The sequence below is a fragment of the Carcharhinus amblyrhynchos genome, chromosome 3, assembly GCF_965287045.1.
Source record: "Carcharhinus amblyrhynchos chromosome 3, sCarAmb.v2.hapA, whole genome shotgun sequence".
Taxonomy (NCBI): Eukaryota; Metazoa; Chordata; class Chondrichthyes; order Carcharhiniformes; family Carcharhinidae; genus Carcharhinus; species Carcharhinus amblyrhynchos.
Window position 1 is genome coordinate 15,080,805 of NC_137326.1, and position 21,384 is coordinate 15,102,188.

The window sequence follows — 21,384 nt, forward strand, 5'->3', positions numbered from 1 at the left end:
ACTGAAGCTAATCAACCATGAGTGGAGGAGATACAGGACAAAACATAATGAAATAGAATTTGTTTTAATGAAGCTTCAATAAATAATTCCATAAGTTAAATTCAACTGAGGTGGAAATAATTGTTTGCAGTGGATTTTACCAGTATCAGAACTACTACAGCCATACTTGGCCTACACTGAGGGTCATTTCAGGAAATTCAGGAGTTCCAGCATAAGTTTTTCAACAGCAATGAATGATTATGTTTTTAAAATTCCATTCCAAATTTTTCTTTCAATATGAACAAGAGACCCTGTAACAGGGCATAAATCAAGAGATAAATCTTTATGAGAAACTTCTAATGAATCCAACAGGCCAGAAGTATTGATAAGAACCATGTTGTAACAATTTCAAAGGCTTGACTAACCCTTATCAAATGTAATGTCTAGTCAATTTGTATAATAATTTTGCCAAAAGCTATTTTATACTCTGGTTTCATAATCCCTATTTTAAGTTTGGATGGGTTTGCTTTGTTTCCTCATCAGATACACAGACAGATTCGTGACTCCAAACCTTGTCTCACTCTCTCTCTCTCTCTCTCTCTCTCTCTTCCCCCTCAACCCCCAACGGGGATTCTTGCTATTTTGTTCTCAATTCTGAATCAAATTTTGGCAAGATTAATGACTTAAATCAGACATGCATAAATTCAACTGGATGGATCACAATGAGAATCATGCAGTAAAAAGACAGGGTAGGAATCACAGAAAAACAGAGAGAGAAAGATGTCACAAGGCTTATTTCAGCTTTTCTAATCTAAGTGAGATACTGGGATAACTACCTCCGGTGAAAACGGCTCAGGCCTATGCACTGGGGAACTCTCAGGAGAGGAAATGTTCTAAGAGAAGGGAAAAGCATGTTATTAGAACTCTACTCACAAGTTGGGTAAGCAAAAGCAAGAGAAAGCCACAGTCTTTTATTGTAAAACTGATTTAGTTACAAACAAACTCAAGGGGAAAAAAATTGTATTTTATACAAATTCAAATGACTAGATAATGTTAAATGCACAAATAATTATACCAGTGACTGTACGATTTGACAATTTGCACTACACAGCTAAATTCTAAAAAGGACCAATTTTTAGAATCTAAAACACTCCCATTTAAAAATCAAATGCTAGATCAGTTAAAAATGATTTACAATCTGAACATTCATGAATATTATTTCTTATTAAGTCCTTTTTCTCACACTGTTCCCCAAACAAAAAGATCAGCCAGTTTTCCTCAGCTGACCCTTCCCTCCTGGTGAAGGAATTATAAAAACAACAATTCATTTCAGAGGTTACGAAAGTAGAGTTGTGACTGGTGCCCAAGCCTGAAGGGCTTGACTCCACATCCTCTATACTCACTTCCATACATCACAGTAGTTGGTAGACTTGCAGTTGCTGATCCACTACTGTGCCAAGATATGATTTGACAACAGCAATTTACTATATATAGTGGAGCAACCAAAAAGATGGCGAGAGTTGACATATAGGGCATTGAGCACAAACACACAAGCTTAAAGACAGAATTTAGAGCTCAAGGGATAAAGACAACAGCCGTGAAAACAGCCTCTCAACAAAATAATTAGGGCAGCTGGTCAAAATGGCACGATCCAAATCATCATGCAAGTGTGTACTTTAGTAGAAAACAAAACTTAAATAACCATCGGTAATCAAGTTCAACTCTCCCATGCTGCAGCTTAATGAGGAAGATACTGCTTCATTTTATTCCTTTTCCATTACAGCTCAAAATAAAACCCTTTTCTCCATGTTTGTTTGTAAACCAAAGCACAACAAGAATAAAACAATAACTTGTGGCTTAATGTTAGGCTTTATTAAAATAAAATGACAATGCAAAACTAAACTGAAGTGTTTCTTGGTCTATGAGGAAGCATTAGAAGATTAAAAATGGCAATGTGTCAATATGCAGACCCCATAGAGTCTGTTGTGGCAAGCAAGTCAGAAGCTGGATGTGCACAATTGCCAGATTAAAGCCATATGTTCCCAGGCTCGGTAATATACTGGGAAAGCCACAATGCCAAGAATTTTTCTCAGGCTCAGACATCACTATAACGTGCCTCATTTGTCTTAAGAGTTGTCTGAGGCAATTATAAACATATTCTGTAAAATAAGACCTGTTACCATTTCAATCATACCATTCTTTTTACAGCCATTAGTGATGTGTTTTGGCTGGCTCACTCTGCAATGCAGTAACACATTTACAAAATGTTTTCCAGCCTCAAGAGTGCACCCTTTATTAGTTCAGAACTAATTCAAATTGATGCTTATAGTATTTGAAAAAACAAGAAGCAATATCAAATGGAACTGGGAGAGGCAACATTGTAAAGACAAATGCTGGAACTTTTAATATCCACATAGCTCTGCTCCTTGAAGAATGCAATTAATTTCTAAAAGGAGGCACAGATCTGAGAAACATTTGATCTTTCAACATTCTTCCCCAATAAACTTTTCAGCAGATGGGATAATGTTTTCAAGATGAGGTGCACTTGAATATTAAGATCCATTCTAGTCCAATATACATGTTATAGAAATTGAACGCTATCTTCCTGCCAGGATGTTCCAGGTACTAACCTATTGCTTCATCTTTCTCAAACTGCAGAATAAAAGTATTTAACGCAAACATTGCACGTACAAACATAGCAAAAACTTAAGTAATAATAAGACAAAGTGTTCCAAACTAGTTCAATTGGTCTTGTATGTTCTCTTTATTTTGACCTCATTGCACTATTAAAAGGGTATTTTGAAGGTCATTTTGATTTATGAAGCTTAGAATGTTCTGTTAACACTAACTGATTTATGATAAAAACCCACACGATGCAAGAATATTAGTTAAGTTTGTAAAGTGTTTTGGTTGGCCCATGTGAGAACCTAAGCAAATATACCCTATGGAACAATTTTCAAAATTGAAATATCAACAAAGATCAAGGGTCTACTCAGCAAATGGAAATAATTGAGTTACACTGTCAAGAAAAGTTTAAACCAAAATTCTCTGAAACCAGTTGCAAAGTACAAACTCCACAAGTTTGACACCTTTTTTTTAAACTCAAACTTTTTCAAAGCAAAATGAAACTGTGAACTGAGGAAGCATTGTATTAGAACCTCTCAGAAAAATACACACATAACTATTAAATACATGATGTGTGTTACATATACCATAAATATATTATGTACTGTCATTAAAATTAGAGGCTGTAACAAAGTTGGGGGCACATTGAGTAAACCTTAATAGGGACGTGATGGAAAATCATGTTCGGTGGTTCATGCCAGAAATAGGAATAGCCGCAACTGGCAACCTGGAAATCAAAAGCCATTAGTGGAGAGATAACACATGACCTGTGCTATCGGAATGAGGAATGACATCCTAAAGGAGAAAAAAGCCTACCTGCAGTGATCATCTCCTCATTATGTGTTGCTTAGAAAAAACAACTCTTAACATTAGTTAATGAAGACAGTAGCTCCTTCAGATTAGAGCCCACCAGACTGCAAATTTTAATATGCCAAATATTAAAAACTGAACATTCTAAGCACCAAACACTCAAGTACTAATTAGTGGCAAACCCAAGAACAGTTTTGCATTGATTTCTGGAATTGAGACTCTTAGAGCACATCAACAGCCAATGACATTTTACATGGAATTAATCTAACTATTCTACATCATCTTACAAAGTTAATTACTACATTGAATTTGAAAGATTTTGATGACATGAATTCTGGGGTTCATTTTATGCAAATCTTCCCCTAAGAACATGGGTGGCTCATGCTGTATCAGAAGCACACTGTAGTGTGTGAACCTAGATAGTGAGTACTAGCAGACTTCTTGGCTCACTGCATAGCAATCATGGGTGGGAAACCTGACTGCTTTTCCCTCTTTCATTGCTAGATATCCTGAACAGAACTGTAATGCCAAAGCTCACAAATGAATGATGCACAAGCGAAAATATATTTTGGCAAGAAATCAACATCTTCAAAAGATAAAAGGGAGAAATTGGATCATTTCTATTCTCAGGCTTTTGCCAATGGCATTTGTCACAAATTGCTTGGGAGATATTTGAAATTGGCAGGGTCTATCCAGTATGGGAGGATAACTGGCCACAGCTCCCTGTCACTGAGATCAGAAAGTAACATTTGCTGCCAATTTTCTATCATGCCTTACGTACCAACAGATTGTTACAATTTGCTTTACTAAAAAAGGGGGAAGGTTTAAGAACATAATGACCCTATAATTTCCAATTAATTTTTGAGAGTACATTCCACTTTTAGGCTACAGCTCAACATTGGAGAATTACTTTGTGGATGCAGAGTTCTTCTTTAGTTTATTACAAAACACTAAGGATTGGAAGAGCACAATTGATAGGCCTCTGGCCACACCTCAGCCAAGCATTCTTGTCTTCAAGTCAGAACTTAGTATGTTCAAGCCACTGCAGGCAAATACAGGCAGTGTAGCATGACGCAGTATTGGACTGAGGAAATGACAGGTTATCTTTCAGAGGATGCATTAAAACCAAGACCTCCTTCACCTCTTTAGGTAGATATAATAGCTCTCAAAGCAACATCTGCAGAGGTCAACACCTATGCTTCAACAAAAACCACTGAGACTGATTAACATGAACATTTGTAATATTTTGTGTACAAACTGGTTACCACATTCGCCTGCATAAACCTGCTTAAAACCCATTCATTAGACATGTAGCACAAACATTGAGTTGTGCTGAGGATGCGAAAGGACTTACTCAGCAGAAGTTCTTTCTTCCTATGAGAATATGGAGAAGATGATCACTCAAACTGAGAACTATCTTAATTTTTCATATACTGATTATCAGCTTCCTTGCATCTTGAACTATATTCTCAGAGACCTCTTCCACTGTGCCAGAATTTGAAATGTCAGTTAGTGTGTAATGGTTAGAAATTAGGAAATAGCTCCTAACAGCTTTAATGTCAGATTATAATTGGGGAGCTGTTATGTTCATTGAACAAAAATGAAAACTTAAATTCTAAAAATCATACAGTGGATCAAAAAGCCATTAATATTAGATGAGAACAGTAGCATTTCTGAAATAATAAAACACTTCCGTTTTAAGGTATAGTTCAGCGTTACTTTACACTAAAAACTGTTCTTTGTTCCTTTTCTATATGCCAGCTTATAATGTTGATTGTCAAGATATTGATAGAAAATTATTCTCATACATATTAGGAGCTGGCTGAAAATCTTCTGGTAATTGAGGTGGCCACGTGACTTGAAACAGCAGCAGAGCAAGTAACATGCAATCACACCTGTAATCCTACACACACGGCATCTCAGATCTTGGTCACATCAACTGGAGACATGTCGAATGAAGCTTTGAGCTTCCTCCCCACAGGGAGACATTGAAGTAAATTAATCGACTAGGTAAGTGATTCTATGCCTTTGGACCACCAGGCATGCAGGTGGGAGCAAATGGCGTGTCAAAAGGTAAATTGGGACTAGGTTGGAGAAGAAATTCTGAAAGATTAATCAAATTGAAGAAATACATTGCAAGCACACAACAGGTTTTGTCAAACTGACTTCTAAGTCTTTTCCACTCTCATTTCTTGTTTACCTCCAAAGATCCTGATACATGGAGTAAAGATACAACAACTGCATTACAAAAAATATAAACGTTTGTATTATTATGCAAGAGTAATGCTAACGTTGTATACTTCCAATACTAAAGTGAACGGAAGGTTTAGTCGATCGCCATTTCCTTTTATTGGTGCAATTTAGAATTCATACTTCAGAAGACTCGCATTCATCTTTAATAGCCAAATCTATGTCAGTCAGTAAAACTTTGAACACTGGTTGAACTTTGGGGCACAGCTTTTTCTTGGGAGGGGGAAGAATTAGAGGTGGGACACAGGGAGGGGATGGCAGATGTGCAGTTAAAAGGAAACTGCACGGATGTGTGATTTTGTTGGGAAAGCAACTGCAGCTTTTTAAATCTTAGAAACATGTCACACAGTCTTGACAGCTTAACATTTTGAGTTTATTTTAAATAATCTATGCAGTTTATAGATTTAACCATACCCTGAATGAAACAACAGGGGAAATATTTGTTATTTACTATTGTCAAAAAAATTACAAACCAATGTTATCAATAAAGAAAAACTGAAATCTGTCCCCAGTGCGTTTTAGAATTTAATGTCTAACACCTAAAAATTCCAACATCGTCAGGACATTCTTGTTGACATTAAAGTATTTAAAAACTGTTCCAATGGTTAAACTCCTATATTTAGACACACATTATAAGATAAAGGGCAGCAAAACATTTGATTTTTTTTCTCCCTTATTTGACTCAATTCATTTTGACTGTTAGCCATTTAACATTAAATTAAGACAAATAATCCAAAAGGTTGTTTTGTTGTTTATGATCAACTTGCCTCTCTGCAATGCATTTGTCAGGTGCAACTAAACTGTTAATTAATTAAGACAGGTGTTTACTGTTGTCAAGATTAAGAACATAGCTAAAAGACAAAGACACATTTGTTTTGCACTATTAGTGCCCAAGTGCTTGGGAGTGCTACCGCAATTGCATGTATACATGCTTCGCCCCAGACACAAATCGAAACACAAATGTTTGCTGTCATAGTGCTAGCTCAGTTCTAAGACAAATACATTCATGCAATGTATGAATGTATTGCATAACTATATATAACATACGATCTCTAGGCTTTGAAACTATTGGCACATCAAAATTAATCTTCATTTTGAAACAAATAACTCTTCTCATGCCTGAGCAATCCAATTAAAAAAAAAACAGTAAGAATCAATATATTAAAGATCTTCTATTTTGAAAGCAAAGAGGTAGGTTTTGCTGGTGTCAAAGTGTATGTTTGTTCAGCTAGCATTAAACCTTGGTCCACCTACTTACATATAAATTATTTTCCAAAACTGCATAATTTTGTCAAACAAGGAGAGGCAGTGGTGAAGTGATATTGTCACTGTGCTAGTAACCCAGAGACCCAAGGTGATCCTCTGGGGTTCAGGATTTGAATCCCATTCTGGCAGATGGTGAAATTTGAATTCAACAAGAACCTGGAATTATAAGTCCAATAAAGACCATGAACCCATTGTTGATTGTAGTAAAAACCTATCTGGTTCACTAATGGCCTTCCGGGAAGGAAATCTGTTACCCTTACCTGGTCTGGCCTACATATGACTCCAGACCCGCTGCAATGTGGTGGACTCTTAAATGTCCCCTGAGATGGCCTAGCAAACCACTCAGTTCAAGGGCAGTTAGGAATGGACAACAAATGCTGGCTTAGCCAGTGACATCAATGTCTCATGAACGAATTTTTAAAAAGTTGAACTGTTTTATTTACTGAGATACACCAAAAAATTAATTTGCATTGTAAGCGTAGAAAACAGTCCCTTTATAGATATATTTACCTCAAACTGTAGTGGGGTATTACATCGGCTAGCAGCATGGGAGTGAAGGGGAGAGTAAACTACGTTATATCCATTTTTCTTCTCCTCTTCTCCAGGAAACAAGGTGCAAGGCGTCATTACCGTTGGACTGGACATAACCGTATCTGTGACAGATGCAGGCGCTGATAGTGGACTACAAGGCCCAGGCAAATCAGCCACACTCACGTTTGACAGATACCGGGCCTTTCGCTTCTTCAGAGGCGCTATCAACTCTACAATACAGAGAAGTTATCAAACAATCAAACTGCAAACAGGTACATTTTAAACAAGTTAAGTAGCCTGTGAACATTTTAAGACAGCAGAATCTGTTTTTCCAGTGCAGGGTCTATCAATGGTTCTGAGTTATTTCTATAAAGATCCAGTGTATTTTTCCAGATATATAGAATACAGATTAACATGCTTGTCACTTGCCTGCTTATTAAAGGAAAATCAGACTCTGTTCTATTGTGTTTTGGATAGAGGTTTACAAAGATATAGAGTCATTGAGAAATACAGCATGGAAACAGGCCCTTTGACCCAACTGGTCCATGCTGACCATGGTGCCCTCCCAGCTAGTCCTAACTGCCCCCATTTGGCCCATTCTCCTCTAATCCTTTCTCATCCATCCCATCCAAATGCTTCTTAAATGTTGCTATTCTAAGTTGACCTCAGTAATTTTCAAAATGATGCCCTTTACATAGAAACCATAGAGTACAGAACAAGACCATTTGGTTTATCAAGTCTGCACTGACCACAATCCCACCTAGGCTCTATTCCTGTAACCCCAGATATTTACCCCACTGATCCCTCTAATCTACGCATCCCATAAATTTAGCAAATGCACCTTTGGAGTGTGGGAGGAAACGGGAGCACCCAGAGGAAACCCACGCAGACATGGGGAGAACGTGCAAACTCCACACAGACAGTGACCCAAGCTGGGATTTGAACCCAGATCCCTGGAGCTGAGAGGCAGCAGTGCTAACCACTGTGCTTTCATGCCACCCATTAATATTTTAATAATTAATATTTAATTAATTAATATTTTAATAATACTAATTCAATGTTTTGATCAATATTAAATTGGATGAATATTATTCAGACAAGTTAGTAAAAACAGAAGGACCCATTTGATTCAGTACGAGCGACTAGTTGCGTTTATCCCATGTTCGCAATCTGACCTATCATGGGCGCTTCAACATATCCAGATATCGCTGGATTTCTTACATTTGGAGTTGAAACAAGGATTTTGAAATAATACTGTTCATCAGAAACAACAGGATAGCTGTATCATGAAAAATATAACAACACAGAACCCATTTAAATTAAGACAATGCATAGGAAGGAATTGCTCACACTACAGAACACCAAATAAGTAAAAGGAAGTGGAAGGAACAATATGTAGGCAAAATATATGAAATGATACAAACACAGAATTATCATGGAAGTAGAGTATTTACAGTGAATTCAAGACTCTATCTGACCTAATACGTAAGAATTCTAACAAGAGAATAAGCTCTGCTAGCAATGAGAAATAAACTAAAATAAATAAGTTAAGTGTGACAGAACATCTAGGAAGTAGTGATCATGATAGAGTAATGTTTAAGATAATGATCGAGAAATATAGATTAGGAATAAAATTGAACTTTGAGGCAATCAGGATGGAGTCTAGGGAGATCAACTGATTAAAAATATTGACTACATAGAACTGTGGGCAATATTTAAAAGAGGATCAGCAGTGGCCCGCTCAGCACAAATAGACCCTGCCTCCAGCTTTTGGAGTGATTCACGCTAGTGCAGTCACCAGTGCACACTGTGGGAGATTCATTTTGAAAATTTTCTGCTGAAAAAAAAGCGTGATTTACTTGTTTCCACACGAATTTGACACTTAGAATTTTTTGGAGAGAATGGCCTCCATATTGTTTTAATGCCTAATGTAATCAGATAGCTTTGCCAATAATAACTGATTGGCATATAAAGAATGACTATTTGATGGTTGTGATGTTGGTCTGGGGTCACACCTTGGTCCACCATACAGTTCTTAATTTCAACCTTTTCTTTGCAAGTGAAGAAGGAAAAATCATAAAGAGGTCTTCCTTGGATACTTATTTGTATCTTCTGGAAACAACAGGCAGATAGGCATATTGACAATTAGATGCCTGAACTGTGTGGAATGTATGCTGACTGGCTTTGCGCTATATGGTGAAAAAATAGTTATATTTTCCACCTACCTGTAGAAGCAACGACACTGTCAGGTATGTCAGGAACATTGTTGCTGTCACTGCTTTGGTATAAGGGTGGTGTTTCTTGTTCTTTATCTGGTTCATGGGGAGTTTGTACCATAGCTTCATCCATTGCCTGTTTTATCCACCGCTGAAGAGAATTAACAGATTAATTATTCAACATAGATTAACAACTATGTTCTATTAGATAGGTCTATGGCTTAGTAGGTATACAAGTGATCGGCGCAACTAGTGGGCCGAAGGGCCTGTTTGTGCTGTAGTGTTCTATGTTCTAACTCTGCACATTTCTATCACACTACTTTCTGTGTGAACATGGCATTATTAAGATACATGCACCACACAGAAATATAAATAAAATTGAAAGCACATCACGGTGGTCCAAAGGACCTCTCTCCATGCTGTAAAACTCTATAGGGCGATCATACTGGCTCGTCACGCCAGTTGATTGGCTTTGTGAGCTAGTAAGTCTCGCAATGACACCGGCACTGAATCGCCATCGTAATCAGCATTATGTAATTTATGTATTTATAAGGTTATATGAACACTATTAGTGAGCCTGGGATGCAATCGTTTGGGCTCACATGCCTTAACAGCGTCACTGGAGGAGGTCCTCACTAATGAGAATCAAGTGTGGTCCCCCACCAATGGGGATGTGATGTGATGGACTCGCTGGTGCAACCACAGGCCATTGAGAGTCTGGAGGCAGGGGCGGCCAGTGCCCACCGGTCAGGGCCTAAGGGGATGGGTTGGGACCTGAAGAGGGTGGGGTCTGTAGGGAGGCAGTGCATAGGGAGCTGCACAATTCACAATCAGGGATCGCAGCGATCATCCTGGGGTTGAATGGAGTGGGGAGAGAACAGAAGCATGTGCAATGGCAGTCAGCAGCTAGCTTCTCGGCTGAACAGACTCCATCCACTCCCCCTACTGGTGAGAATCAAACTTTGCCTCATTTTCTTTCAAAGTGTCATAAGATTTACAAAATGGGTCTGGAGCTCTCCCACTTTCATGCTCATTTGGCACTTAAAATCTTTTTGGTAAGATTGTCCTCTTACGGCTCTATACCAGTCATTGATAATCATACAAAACAAAAATTGCAGGGGTGAGATTCCATCACACAAGCTGGCAAACAAATTCATTTGTTAACATATTTCTTCAGAACCTGACAATGCCAAGCCTTTTCAAAGGGCCTGATGAGTAGTATGATGAACCAGTATTGGATTTATGATGATGTCAAACACTCTGTTAGCGACGAAGAAAGGCAACATGATATCCACGTTTATTTCACAGGTCTCTAATTTTACACTGCAATCTTCAAAAGTTAATACCATTTCTTAGGGAGCTCCCCATCCTGTTGTGGCAATCTTGACCTCTAACTCACAAGCAAAGAAATTTAAAGATGGGTCACTGTAAATCCAACCAGATCTTAATTTAAAAATGTTGAACCAAATGAGAACTCCTCTTTTAAAATGAAACATTTTGCATCATGTGAATGACTGTATTTAGTTCTAGTTAATTTTCTATTGATAGATTTGCAATAGCCCAGCAGAAAATTACAAACTGAGTGAAGTCTCTCCCAACCCTTTAACCATTGATATTTAATGAACATGTGGAAAATGTTGACTAACTTGCGCGATCTTCATCAATAGGACAGCTAGTGTCCTGTGGTGCCCACTCGCCATTAAAGGCCTTGAGTGAATATGGTGGACACCACATGCTCATCCAAACCCCTACAAGGCTTCAGACATTCGAACGAATTCCCCCATTTGTGATCCTACATCTCCCGGATCTGTGGATGATAAGTTCCACCAGAAAGTATTACGACCTGCTTACTCAATTTGGGCACTGGGAGAAGAAGCGAAAATTGCAACGAAAAGTTGGATGGCAACTCTGGAATTCTATAAAAGAAGAGAAAACTGACCCATCCTGGCACGTTACCAGGACAAGTGAAGGCCAAGATAATTGGTTCAAATACCCAGTGATGCCACGAAGGATCCCGGAATACAATGTTTTTCCACTGGCCTGCAGTTTATGAGTAACTAATCTTCAAAGATTTATAATCTAACATCTAGTATGTTAACTTCATATCAAACATTTATAAAGCTCCCTGATAATACACTTCATGTGGCACAACAGGTCCCATGTTAAGTTTCCAGTGTGCTCACAAGTGAGCAAATAACCTTCTTCCCGAACATTCTATGTTTGTAAGTTGTGTAAGATGCAAAGATGGCGTACATGCTTACCTTTTTGCAAGATCCATAGTTGCCGTCGCACACAACTCTCTGTCTCCGCCTTTCAGGGGTGAAGGGAGAACCAAAGCGGATGTAGTGTTTAGGGGTTGTGCAAATGTGGGGGCTGTGGCTCAGGCCTGGCAGCATGTTCAGTGTTGTTGCCAACACAGTCGGATCTGTTGTGATGCGTAATGGTCGGTCATATGGGCAGTCCGATCGTTCAATCTTGTCATTTAACCACTCTGTAACCAAATACTGAACCAAAAGATGGGAAAAAGTTAGCAAGTCACAGCAATTCCATGCAAATGTTTAAGTTCCTGGCTTGCCCAGATTGTGCCATAAATCCTGTCACCATTATATTTAAACTGACAGGCACTGAATTATGAAATTAAATCTAATTAAGTATCTAAAAAGCATCTGATTCCAGTTAAATATAAGGAAGTTTTGTTAGCCTTAAGATCATCAACTTTCTTAACTTTTTGTAGTAACCTATAAGAAAGGATTATAAGATTTCACTCGATAGAGATTTACATGGCGATGGATTCTGCATCTTGCTGTTTCCAGTGAGATAGATTTATCCAGCCTACTTCCTTCCCACCAATCCCTTACCTATTCCCCACGTGGAGGGAAGCAGTGACCCCCTAGGCTGCCAGCCCTTTGGCCTATTGAGGCCTTAACTAGCCAATTAATTGGCAATTAAGGGCCTCAATCGACTGCACGGTGGCACAGTGGTTAGCACTGCTGTCTCACAGCAGGAGGGACCTGGGTGACCATCTGTGTGGAGTCTGCACGTTCTCCCTATGTCTGCGTGGGTTTTCTCCCACACTCCAATGATGTGTGGGTTAGGCTGATTGGCCATGCTATATTGCCCCTCAGTGTCAGAGGGATTAGCAGGGTGAAAATGTGGGGTTATGGGGTTAAAGCATGGGTGGGATTGCTGTTGGTGCAGACTTGATGAGCCAAGTGGCCTCCTTCTGCACTGTATGGATTCTACAAACACCTCCACTGCCATAAAATGCTGGCCAATGTGTGAAGGCCATTTTTGAATGGGGTTAGAACCAGACAGTGCAGAAAGAGGCCTTCGGCCCATCAAGTCTGCACCGAACACAATCCCACCCAGGCCCTTCCCCATATCCCTACATACTACACCCACTAATCCCTCTCACCTACGCATCCCTAGACACTAAGGGGCAATTTCTTAGGATGGCCAATTAACCTAACCCGCACATCTTTGGACTGAGGGAGGAAACTGGAGCACCTGGAGGAAACCCACACAGACACGAGGAGAATGTGCAAACTCCACACAGACAGTGACCTGAGCTGGGAACCGAACCCAGGACCCTGGAGCTGTGAAGCAGCAGTGCTAACCACTGTGCTACCGTGCCACCCTGATTCTTGAAAAGGGTCTTAAAAAGCAAGTGGAGCGGAGGACATTGAGTGAGAACATCTATCAGGGGTAAGCTATCTGCATTGGAACCACCCTACTCTGTCTGTCCTCCATAACCCTGTCCACTGAGAGGTGGAAGTCCAATCCTCAGCCTATTTAGCCAGCCCACTGGGTGCTATTGCTAAGGGGAAAACTTTTTAAAACTCCAATAACTAACATGAAGGAATTCTTCAGTAACAGCTAGGATTAAAGAAATGCTGCAAGTTTAAGTGAATTTAAAACAGAAAGAACCTGTGGCACCAATGTTTCTTAAGGGTGAGAAAAAGTAACACATCTTCCATCATAACAATACAGAGGCCACATTGTTTAATGTAGGCCTCACCACCAGGAAATGTCAGGAAAGTTGGAAACTTACACCCAAGACTGGGATTCCACTAGTTACTATAGTCTCCACCAAGGATCCAGGGTCATAGTAAAATACAAGAAAGTTGAAGGAGAATTTACAACAATAACCCCTTCAGAACCCTTAAAAACTCCATCCAACACAAAGACAATTGTCTGCACTCATAGTAAAACACTATGACAGAGCTTAGGTATTAATGCTTATCAGATGATTAAATAAATACCATTCAGATAAGTCCCATATAATTGCTACAAATCAATTTGGTAATCAAATTTCTTCAATGCCAGGCTCACTGGGCTCACAATGAAGAGTTCTTGGACCAAATAATAGATATTTGCTGTTGTAACACAATAGGTTTTGGGGGTGGTGGCAGTGCTTTGTGATTCATTTAAACGCGTGTAACTGTCAGAAACGAGGGAATGTAGTTTTCTCTATATCTGGAAACCATGAATCTCTGTGGTCTCTCACATCATGATCAAGCAGTCCAGTTTAGATTTCTTGTATCAGTGATAGTAAAGGAAGATCAGCCAGGTCACATTTACGCGCACACTTACCCTTTTAGTTTTAGGATATTTGAGGTTGGTTCGATTTGGTTGGGAGGCAATTATAGATCCTGATGTAATCTCAACTCCTGGGGTTCCTACACTTGCCACGCCTTCCGTAGATGTGGAGTCTGTCACAACAGCCCCTGTTGCTCCCTCCTCGACTGCTACAACTGGTGCTGGTTCTGACTGGCTGCTTGCTTGCCGCTGTCGACGTAGTCGCTGTGCTGAACTGGAGCGATAGCGTGAGAACCGATTTTTGGGTCTGGGCTTTGTTGGTTTTGATGCAGGAGGTTTAGCAGGCTTCTCTGGGACTTGCTCCTATGTTAAAGACGTGAGATCATTAAACAAAGATTCTTCAAGTAAACTGTGTACATTCTATAATCCAAAAATTAACCTCTAATCAATCTCATTTAAAAAACTGAAATTGTTGAATCTAGATACTGTACCAATTACTGCCAAGCATGGAATCCCTACAATGCAGAAAGAGGCCATTCAACCCATCGAGTCTACACTGTCTCTCTGAAACAGCACCTTATCCAGGCCCACACCACCAATCGAAGAACAGTCCGGTTAAGTCACATCATCTCATTTATTTCTTCCCTATTGCACTGCAGTAAATTAGGAACACAGACTCAATGTTCCCTAAACTGCTTTTGTCCGAACCAGTTCAATTTATTGTGTTATGTGGCCAAAGTTCAAATGCTAATTTAGTGTAAGCTAACCAAGAAATAATAACCTCATTTCTGAGATTTGGATTTGAAGCCAACACAGATAAATGGGATTCAGGGAAGAAAACAATCAACATAAATTGAAATCCCATTATTTTTTCGCAGTTTACAATTGTATTCAAAAGGGTCTAAGATGGATGATACAGGGAATAGAAGTACAGCTGACCAGGAACCTGTCTGTTGGACACATCAACTAGTTCTTTTGCACAAATGAGCACACAGTGGTTAACACCACTGCCTCACAGCGCCAGGGATCCAGGTTCCATTCCCGGCTTGGGTTACTGTCGATATGGAGTTTGCAAGTTTTCCACGTGACTGCATGGGTTTCCTCCAGGTGCTCCAGTTTTCTCCCACAGCCTGAAAGACATGCTGGTTAGGTGCACTGACCTGAACCGGCGGTGGAATATGGCGACTAGGGGAATTTCACAGTAACTTCATTGCAATGTTAATGTAAACCTTACTTTGACTAATGAATAAACTTTAAAACTCTACTCCAAATATCCCTCATCTGGGAGAACATGAAGACGAAGGAAAGTTTCTTTAAAGCTGGCAAAATGTCAGGTTCTGACTGAAAACTGGCATGTTTCTCCCCAGAAACAGACAAGATTTTCACTCAGGTTTTCAGACATTTTGTCAAAAAGAAGCGGGGGGGTTGTGTTTTGCACCAGCATTCTTGCAGCAAGGCAAAGTAAAGGACACTCACCCCCACACAAATATCGGGACCCTGGGAGACAAGAGGAACCCTCCCCCCATCAATATTTGGATCAGCCCAATGGGGTTCTCTGGTGGCCTCGCTCCTGGCACTGCTAACCTGGCTGAACCAGGGCACTGCTCAGCCATGAACTTTACTACCCAGGGAACCATACTCACTTCCGAGCCCCCGGAGAGATCATCAAGACTGGTTTCCATTTTTGGGAAGCAATAGTGATTCCTGCCAGCAGGGCAGAAAATGCTGACAACCTGGAAGCAATGGCACCATGTATGCCAGTAAAGAACATTTAAATGTATTCAAATTGATGGTGATTCATCAGTTACGTCACCAGCAGGGTGAGATCTTGCCACCACAAATCCCATTCTGGCCCTCAGTGATAAACAGTGAATGTTTTGAGTCCACAGTGTAGAAGGGTCAAATGGACTCAAAACATTATCTGTGTTTCTCTCTCCACAGATGTGCCAGATCTGCTGAGTTTATCCATCATTTTGTTCTTATTTCAGGTTTCCACCATCTGCAGTATTTTGCTTTTATTACAAGTTTTACAGTTCAGGACAGGCTGGGGGGAGGGAGTTGTGGGGTGGATTCCTAGCTGGTGTTTTTTGTTGTGTAATCTCACAAGTTGTTTGCCCAGATGTAGATCACTCTCAACAGATGTTATAAAACCTTTTCATTTTATCCAGTTTCTTTAGTAGGTGCAAGTAAACTTAGATCCCCCCCCCCCCACTATGAGTGTATGTTAATGCAGGAGTACTGGTGTTGTTAATGCAAAAGATCAAACACATCATCTTCACAGATGCTGAGACTTAAAATCAATCCTAAAACAGAGGTTATAAGCTGCTGTCAACCAGCATTATGCAGTATATCCTTTAGAAACATGCAACAGCTACCTCCAGTGGCAGTTAATGGATACTGCACAAACCAAATGCTACTTTAAACTTTTTCTTTTTGAAGTCCTGTATGCAAATAGCAAAAGTTAAATTCTGAAAAATAATTTGTCTGCATTACTAGTGACAAATATGCAATCAAATTTTCAACTGTAAGCTGTCAAAGTCAAAAATCAAATTTGCTTTTGAACTGCCTTTCAAGATGAACAGCTACAGCACAAAGACTCTCAATGATTACTTCATTCATAATAAACTTCCACTTTTACATCCTTCAAGGAGGGTGGGTGGAGGTAATGGTTTTGTCCATTAGTCAGTTTGCCTGTAAACTGCATCTCATAACTAACAGGTGGATTTCAAGAAAACCTGGTACACAGTTGAACTGTTGTGCACTGTCCGAGCTGTTGAGGTGTGCCTTGCCACAGCTGTCGCAATGTGAGCAGAGTTTTCAAAGCAGGATGCTGGATGCAAATTGCTTTGGAGCCTCCTCAGTGAGAGGGAAGCTCTGAATAAAAAGTTATTCTTTTTCAGCTTTGTAGTTATACAGCATCAAACAGGCGGGAAAAAACTCTCAAGTGTACCATTGTGGAATTATATGTATACTTGCTTTTGAGGGACTGCCCTAGTGTGATTTCTGAGATAGTGGTATTGCCACGTTAGAAAAGATGTAGTGGATTTGAACTGTATTCCCTCGATTTATGAGCATATGAAATAGGAGCAGAAAGTAGGCTATTCAGCCTCTAGAGCCTGCACCACCATTCAATAAGCTCATAGCTGATTTTGTTCTGTTTCAAATTCCACATTCCCATCAGCCCCCTAAAATGTTTGATTCCCTTACCTAGCAAGAATCAATCTACTCTGTCTTAAAAATATTTACTGCCTCTGCCAGCTTCTGAGGGAGAGTTCCAAAATCACACAACCCTCAGAGAAAAAAAACTCATTTGTCCTGAAAGGACAACCCCTAATTTCTAAATAGTGCTGAATATCACCAGCTACAAACATAACTCAAGTAGATCTCTGCTTGACCCTTTTGATTTTTTTTTAAATTAATTTGTGGGATATGGGCATTGTTGGCTGGCCAGCATTTGTTGCCCATCCCTAGTTGCCCTTGGAGGGCAGTTCAGAGTAACCATTTTGCTGTGGCTCTGGAATCATGTGTAGGTCAAACAGGGAAAGGATGGCAGATTTCCTTCCCTAAAGGACATTAGTGAACCAGATAGGTTTTTCCAACAATCGACAATGGTTTCAGGTCATCAGTAGATTCTTAATTCCAGATATATTTTTTAATTGAATTCAAATTTCACCATCTGACGTGGAGGGATTTGAACTCGGTTCCCCAGAACGTTAGCTGAGTTGCTGGATTAATAGTCTAGCAATAATACCAGTAGGCCATCGTATCCACTACATGGTATTGAAAGGTTTGGAATTGCACTTTAAACATTAATCAGAAAGTTTCCCTGAATGTGAAGCAGGTAGCAAATTTCTCCAAGTTATTTTATTTTGGATGTTTGTTTTAATTAAACAGATACTCTCGTTTTGTTGGCCATTTTTCAAACAATTATCCTTACACCGTGAAGTGAGCATACATTGGGCCATTTTCCACCAGGTGCCAGCTCAAATCTAGCAGAGGGTGCAAGATGTGAGATGAAGAAATATATTTTTCCACAGGGAAGTGGCATGTTTCCTCAGCCATTTCCTTTTCCCTCAAGAATTTGTTGCAAGAAACATGTCACATCATGATAGCTTGACAAAAGGTTTCACTCCCTTTCAGTATGGATTAGACTGATGATGAAATTACTGCCTTACCTCTGGTGAAAAGATGAGAAGCAAGGCCCACTGATCATCTTACCAAGCATCTTCAATTTCAATAGGCTAAACTCCAAACCACAGATCATGGAGCAAAGTTACCTTGTCCACTCCCAAACTGCAGGTATCTGAGCAAAACCCATACTCACGGAAGCACAGAACTTCACGGCTAGACAATTAGCACCAAGAAATTCCTAACCTTCTCTGCTCAATGTTGCAGCAGCAACACTAATAGGTTTTCTCATGCTTCTTTGCCCACTTGCCGTTTAAATTCTCTGCTTACCCCTAGCTGTGAAGTTCGCCGTGTGTTTACCCCAGCAAGCTGTGGCGTTTTTGCCCCACTGGGCGGCGGTTCTTCTGCTGCAGGCTCCAGTTTCACCTCTTCCACATCTGTGGTTGGGGTCTCCGGGTTGACATCGACACCAGGCTGACTAGCACCACGCTCAACCACCTGTTCACGCCTTTTCTTTCTCTTCTCTAAGTTCTCAAATACCTGCATGATGGCTTCCATCTTCCGTTGCTCCCGCGACTGTGAACAATGAGCGTCAAAGAAAACAAAAAAGCATAAACAAACCACTCTGAGGATCAAAATCTTACCCTCAACAACTTATTTCTTCCCATACCTCTCCATGGACAAATATACTGTTCGGTTCCTACAGGTCAAACTGTTTATCTTGATAGAACCATCATGAGCACCCGAGATTACTGCTACAATACTCTGCATCCTTTCTACTTCCCTTTTGTTATTACTTTCGATCACTATGCCACTACATTTGTCTAGATCAATACTAGTTACCGTGGCTGCAACAAAGACAAAGTACTCTCAAAGCAGGTAAAAATATTTCCTCCCCCTCCCAACCTGAAACAGCATGCACACCCACTGAACTGCTGGGTTTATTTTGTTTAGCTGGCCTAAAGGATGGTATATTTCAGACTTTAAACAGTAATACTGTGCTAATTCCAAACAACGACAAGCTTCTGAGGAGTAAAGCTCCCTCTTTTTTCCATGCAGGTTCTCAAGAGGTTAATGCGCCATATCCATCGACACCGGCACTCCCAAGTGGCAAGCGCATTGTGTTCCTTCCACACTGGCGCTTCCAGGTGGCAAGCACTCTGTGTTCTGTCCAACATGGTGCTCTCAGCTGGTAAATTCTCCATCCAGATCAAATTCTCAGTACTTCAAGATTTTAGGAGATACAAGATTGTACTGGAGATCGAATTCTGGGCTCTCTGTTGGATTTTGCAACCTAGATGAGCTCTTGTGATCTTGATGAGCTCTCTTGAAACTATCATGTTCAAATTCATCAAAAATTAAACGTTTCTCACTTGACATGTACAGTAAAAGTTACAAGCACAAGGTTGTATGGTCAGAGCAGTTTTTATTAAGACGGATGGGAAAGGAAATGGTGATAGGGTCAAATGTAGGAAGACCATGCAAAAAAGGAATGGTCATCAAACAGGCATTTCAAATCAGCCTGGTTAAAAACCCTAACCTAACATATGAGGAATACACTGGTTGTTGACAGTATCTTATAAAGCTGTACCATTCAAATAAACCATAAACTGGAATTAAAAACTACACTGGTTAGTTGCTCGATCCTTGTGCATTACATCCTTCAGTACACTTTCACTTATTGAATTAATACATGCAGATTGGATCTTGTGTTGGCACAACAATGTGCAACTTTACAGCACTGCTATATCACCAAGAGGGATGTTTAAATCATGACACCGGTTCTGAATTTTCATGGTGTGAAATGACAGAAGAGTATTTTGACCAAGCAATAGCTATCAATCTTTTATATATTGTTTGTGTTACAGGATGCATCAGATCAGCATATATGGTAATCAGTTTTAAAGGTATATCACTCCAATTTTATTATATACTGATGTACCCTGTTGGAATGTAACACATCTTCATATACACAATATTGAACAGATGCTGCTTGCCCCAAGCAAATCACTCCTGTACACAGGAGTTGAGATGTAATTGTTAATCTTCCTCGGGTTTAGATACAACACACAAGTTTACAAAGGAACTAATGATGCTTTAATGATCTGTACCTATCCTGCCTGATATTACTGAACCTAATTAATACCTTTGCCAGAATAGAGTTGAATAGACCTTGGAGGGCAATTCCCCATTTGGTGAGTTTCCAACTTTAGTCACACTATCAGTAGAAGATGCTTTCCCAAAGGATGGAACGGAGAGGCAATCAGTTGAGATTTAACAATAGGTTAGCTACTCATAGGTTCACTGTAGGGAATAATGACTGTCACGAGGAAATCTATGAGAGGAATAGAAAATAAATTCATAGAATCATACAGCACTGAAGGCAGCTGGTCAGGTTCATTGTGTCCTGCCAATTAATCAGCTTAACTTCCTTGTCCTTGCCCCATCATCCTACAAATTTCTCTTTAACAAGCAAAGATTCAATTTCCTTTTGAAAGTTACTATTGCACCCTTTCACGTGATGCATTCCAAATCATAACACGCTGCAAAACAAAAGATCTACTCCTTGGATTTTTGCCAATTACCTTAAACCTATGTCCTTTGGTTACCAGCCCTCCTGTCTGTGGGAAAAGTTTCTATCTACGCTATCAAAACTCAACTTTTTTTTAAAATGTCCTTAACTGGGAAAGAGAGTTCTCTGGAAAGAAAATCAGCAACTAGACAGATCTATTTCAAAACCTACTTGTCTCCTGATCTGTTGAGTATTTCTGGATTTTCCATATCTGCATTATTTTGCCTCTGAACTAAGCAGATAAGTTCAGCTAGAAACTAGAATGAGATCCTGTGGGGACAATTAATAATCACTTGGAAAAGTACAACATGATTGCAATGTAACAGTATAATAACAGAGTGGCAAGATGTATTTACTTCTCAAACAGACAATCATGTGTCATCCATTCATGCAGCAGAAGGAAGTGTTATTCCATGCTAACAGCAGTTCAAGGTTCTATTGGCAAGAGCAGAATGGACTGAATTATTA

The 21,384-nt window shown here is 39.7% G+C and overlaps 1 protein-coding gene across 7 annotated transcripts in view; it reads right to left on the reverse strand.

Moving 5' to 3' along the window:
- The window catches only part of setd5 (SET domain containing 5), a 140,905-nt gene that overhangs the window by 29,135 nt on the left and 90,386 nt on the right, over nt 1–21,384 (reverse strand). For all 7 annotated transcript variants that reach the window (XM_080181713.1, XM_080181702.1, XM_080181708.1 and 4 more), the window contains 6 exons: nt 18,675–18,920; nt 14,271–14,579; nt 11,939–12,181; nt 9,687–9,828; nt 7,441–7,691; nt 816–872 (listed from right to left, as the gene is read on the reverse strand). In XM_080181713.1, the coding sequence (XP_080037839.1) occupies nt 816–872; nt 7,441–7,691; nt 9,687–9,828; nt 11,939–12,181; nt 14,271–14,579; nt 18,675–18,920 (1,248 nt within the window). The remainder of the gene's footprint in view (nt 1–815; nt 873–7,440; nt 7,692–9,686; nt 9,829–11,938; nt 12,182–14,270; nt 14,580–18,674; nt 18,921–21,384) is intronic.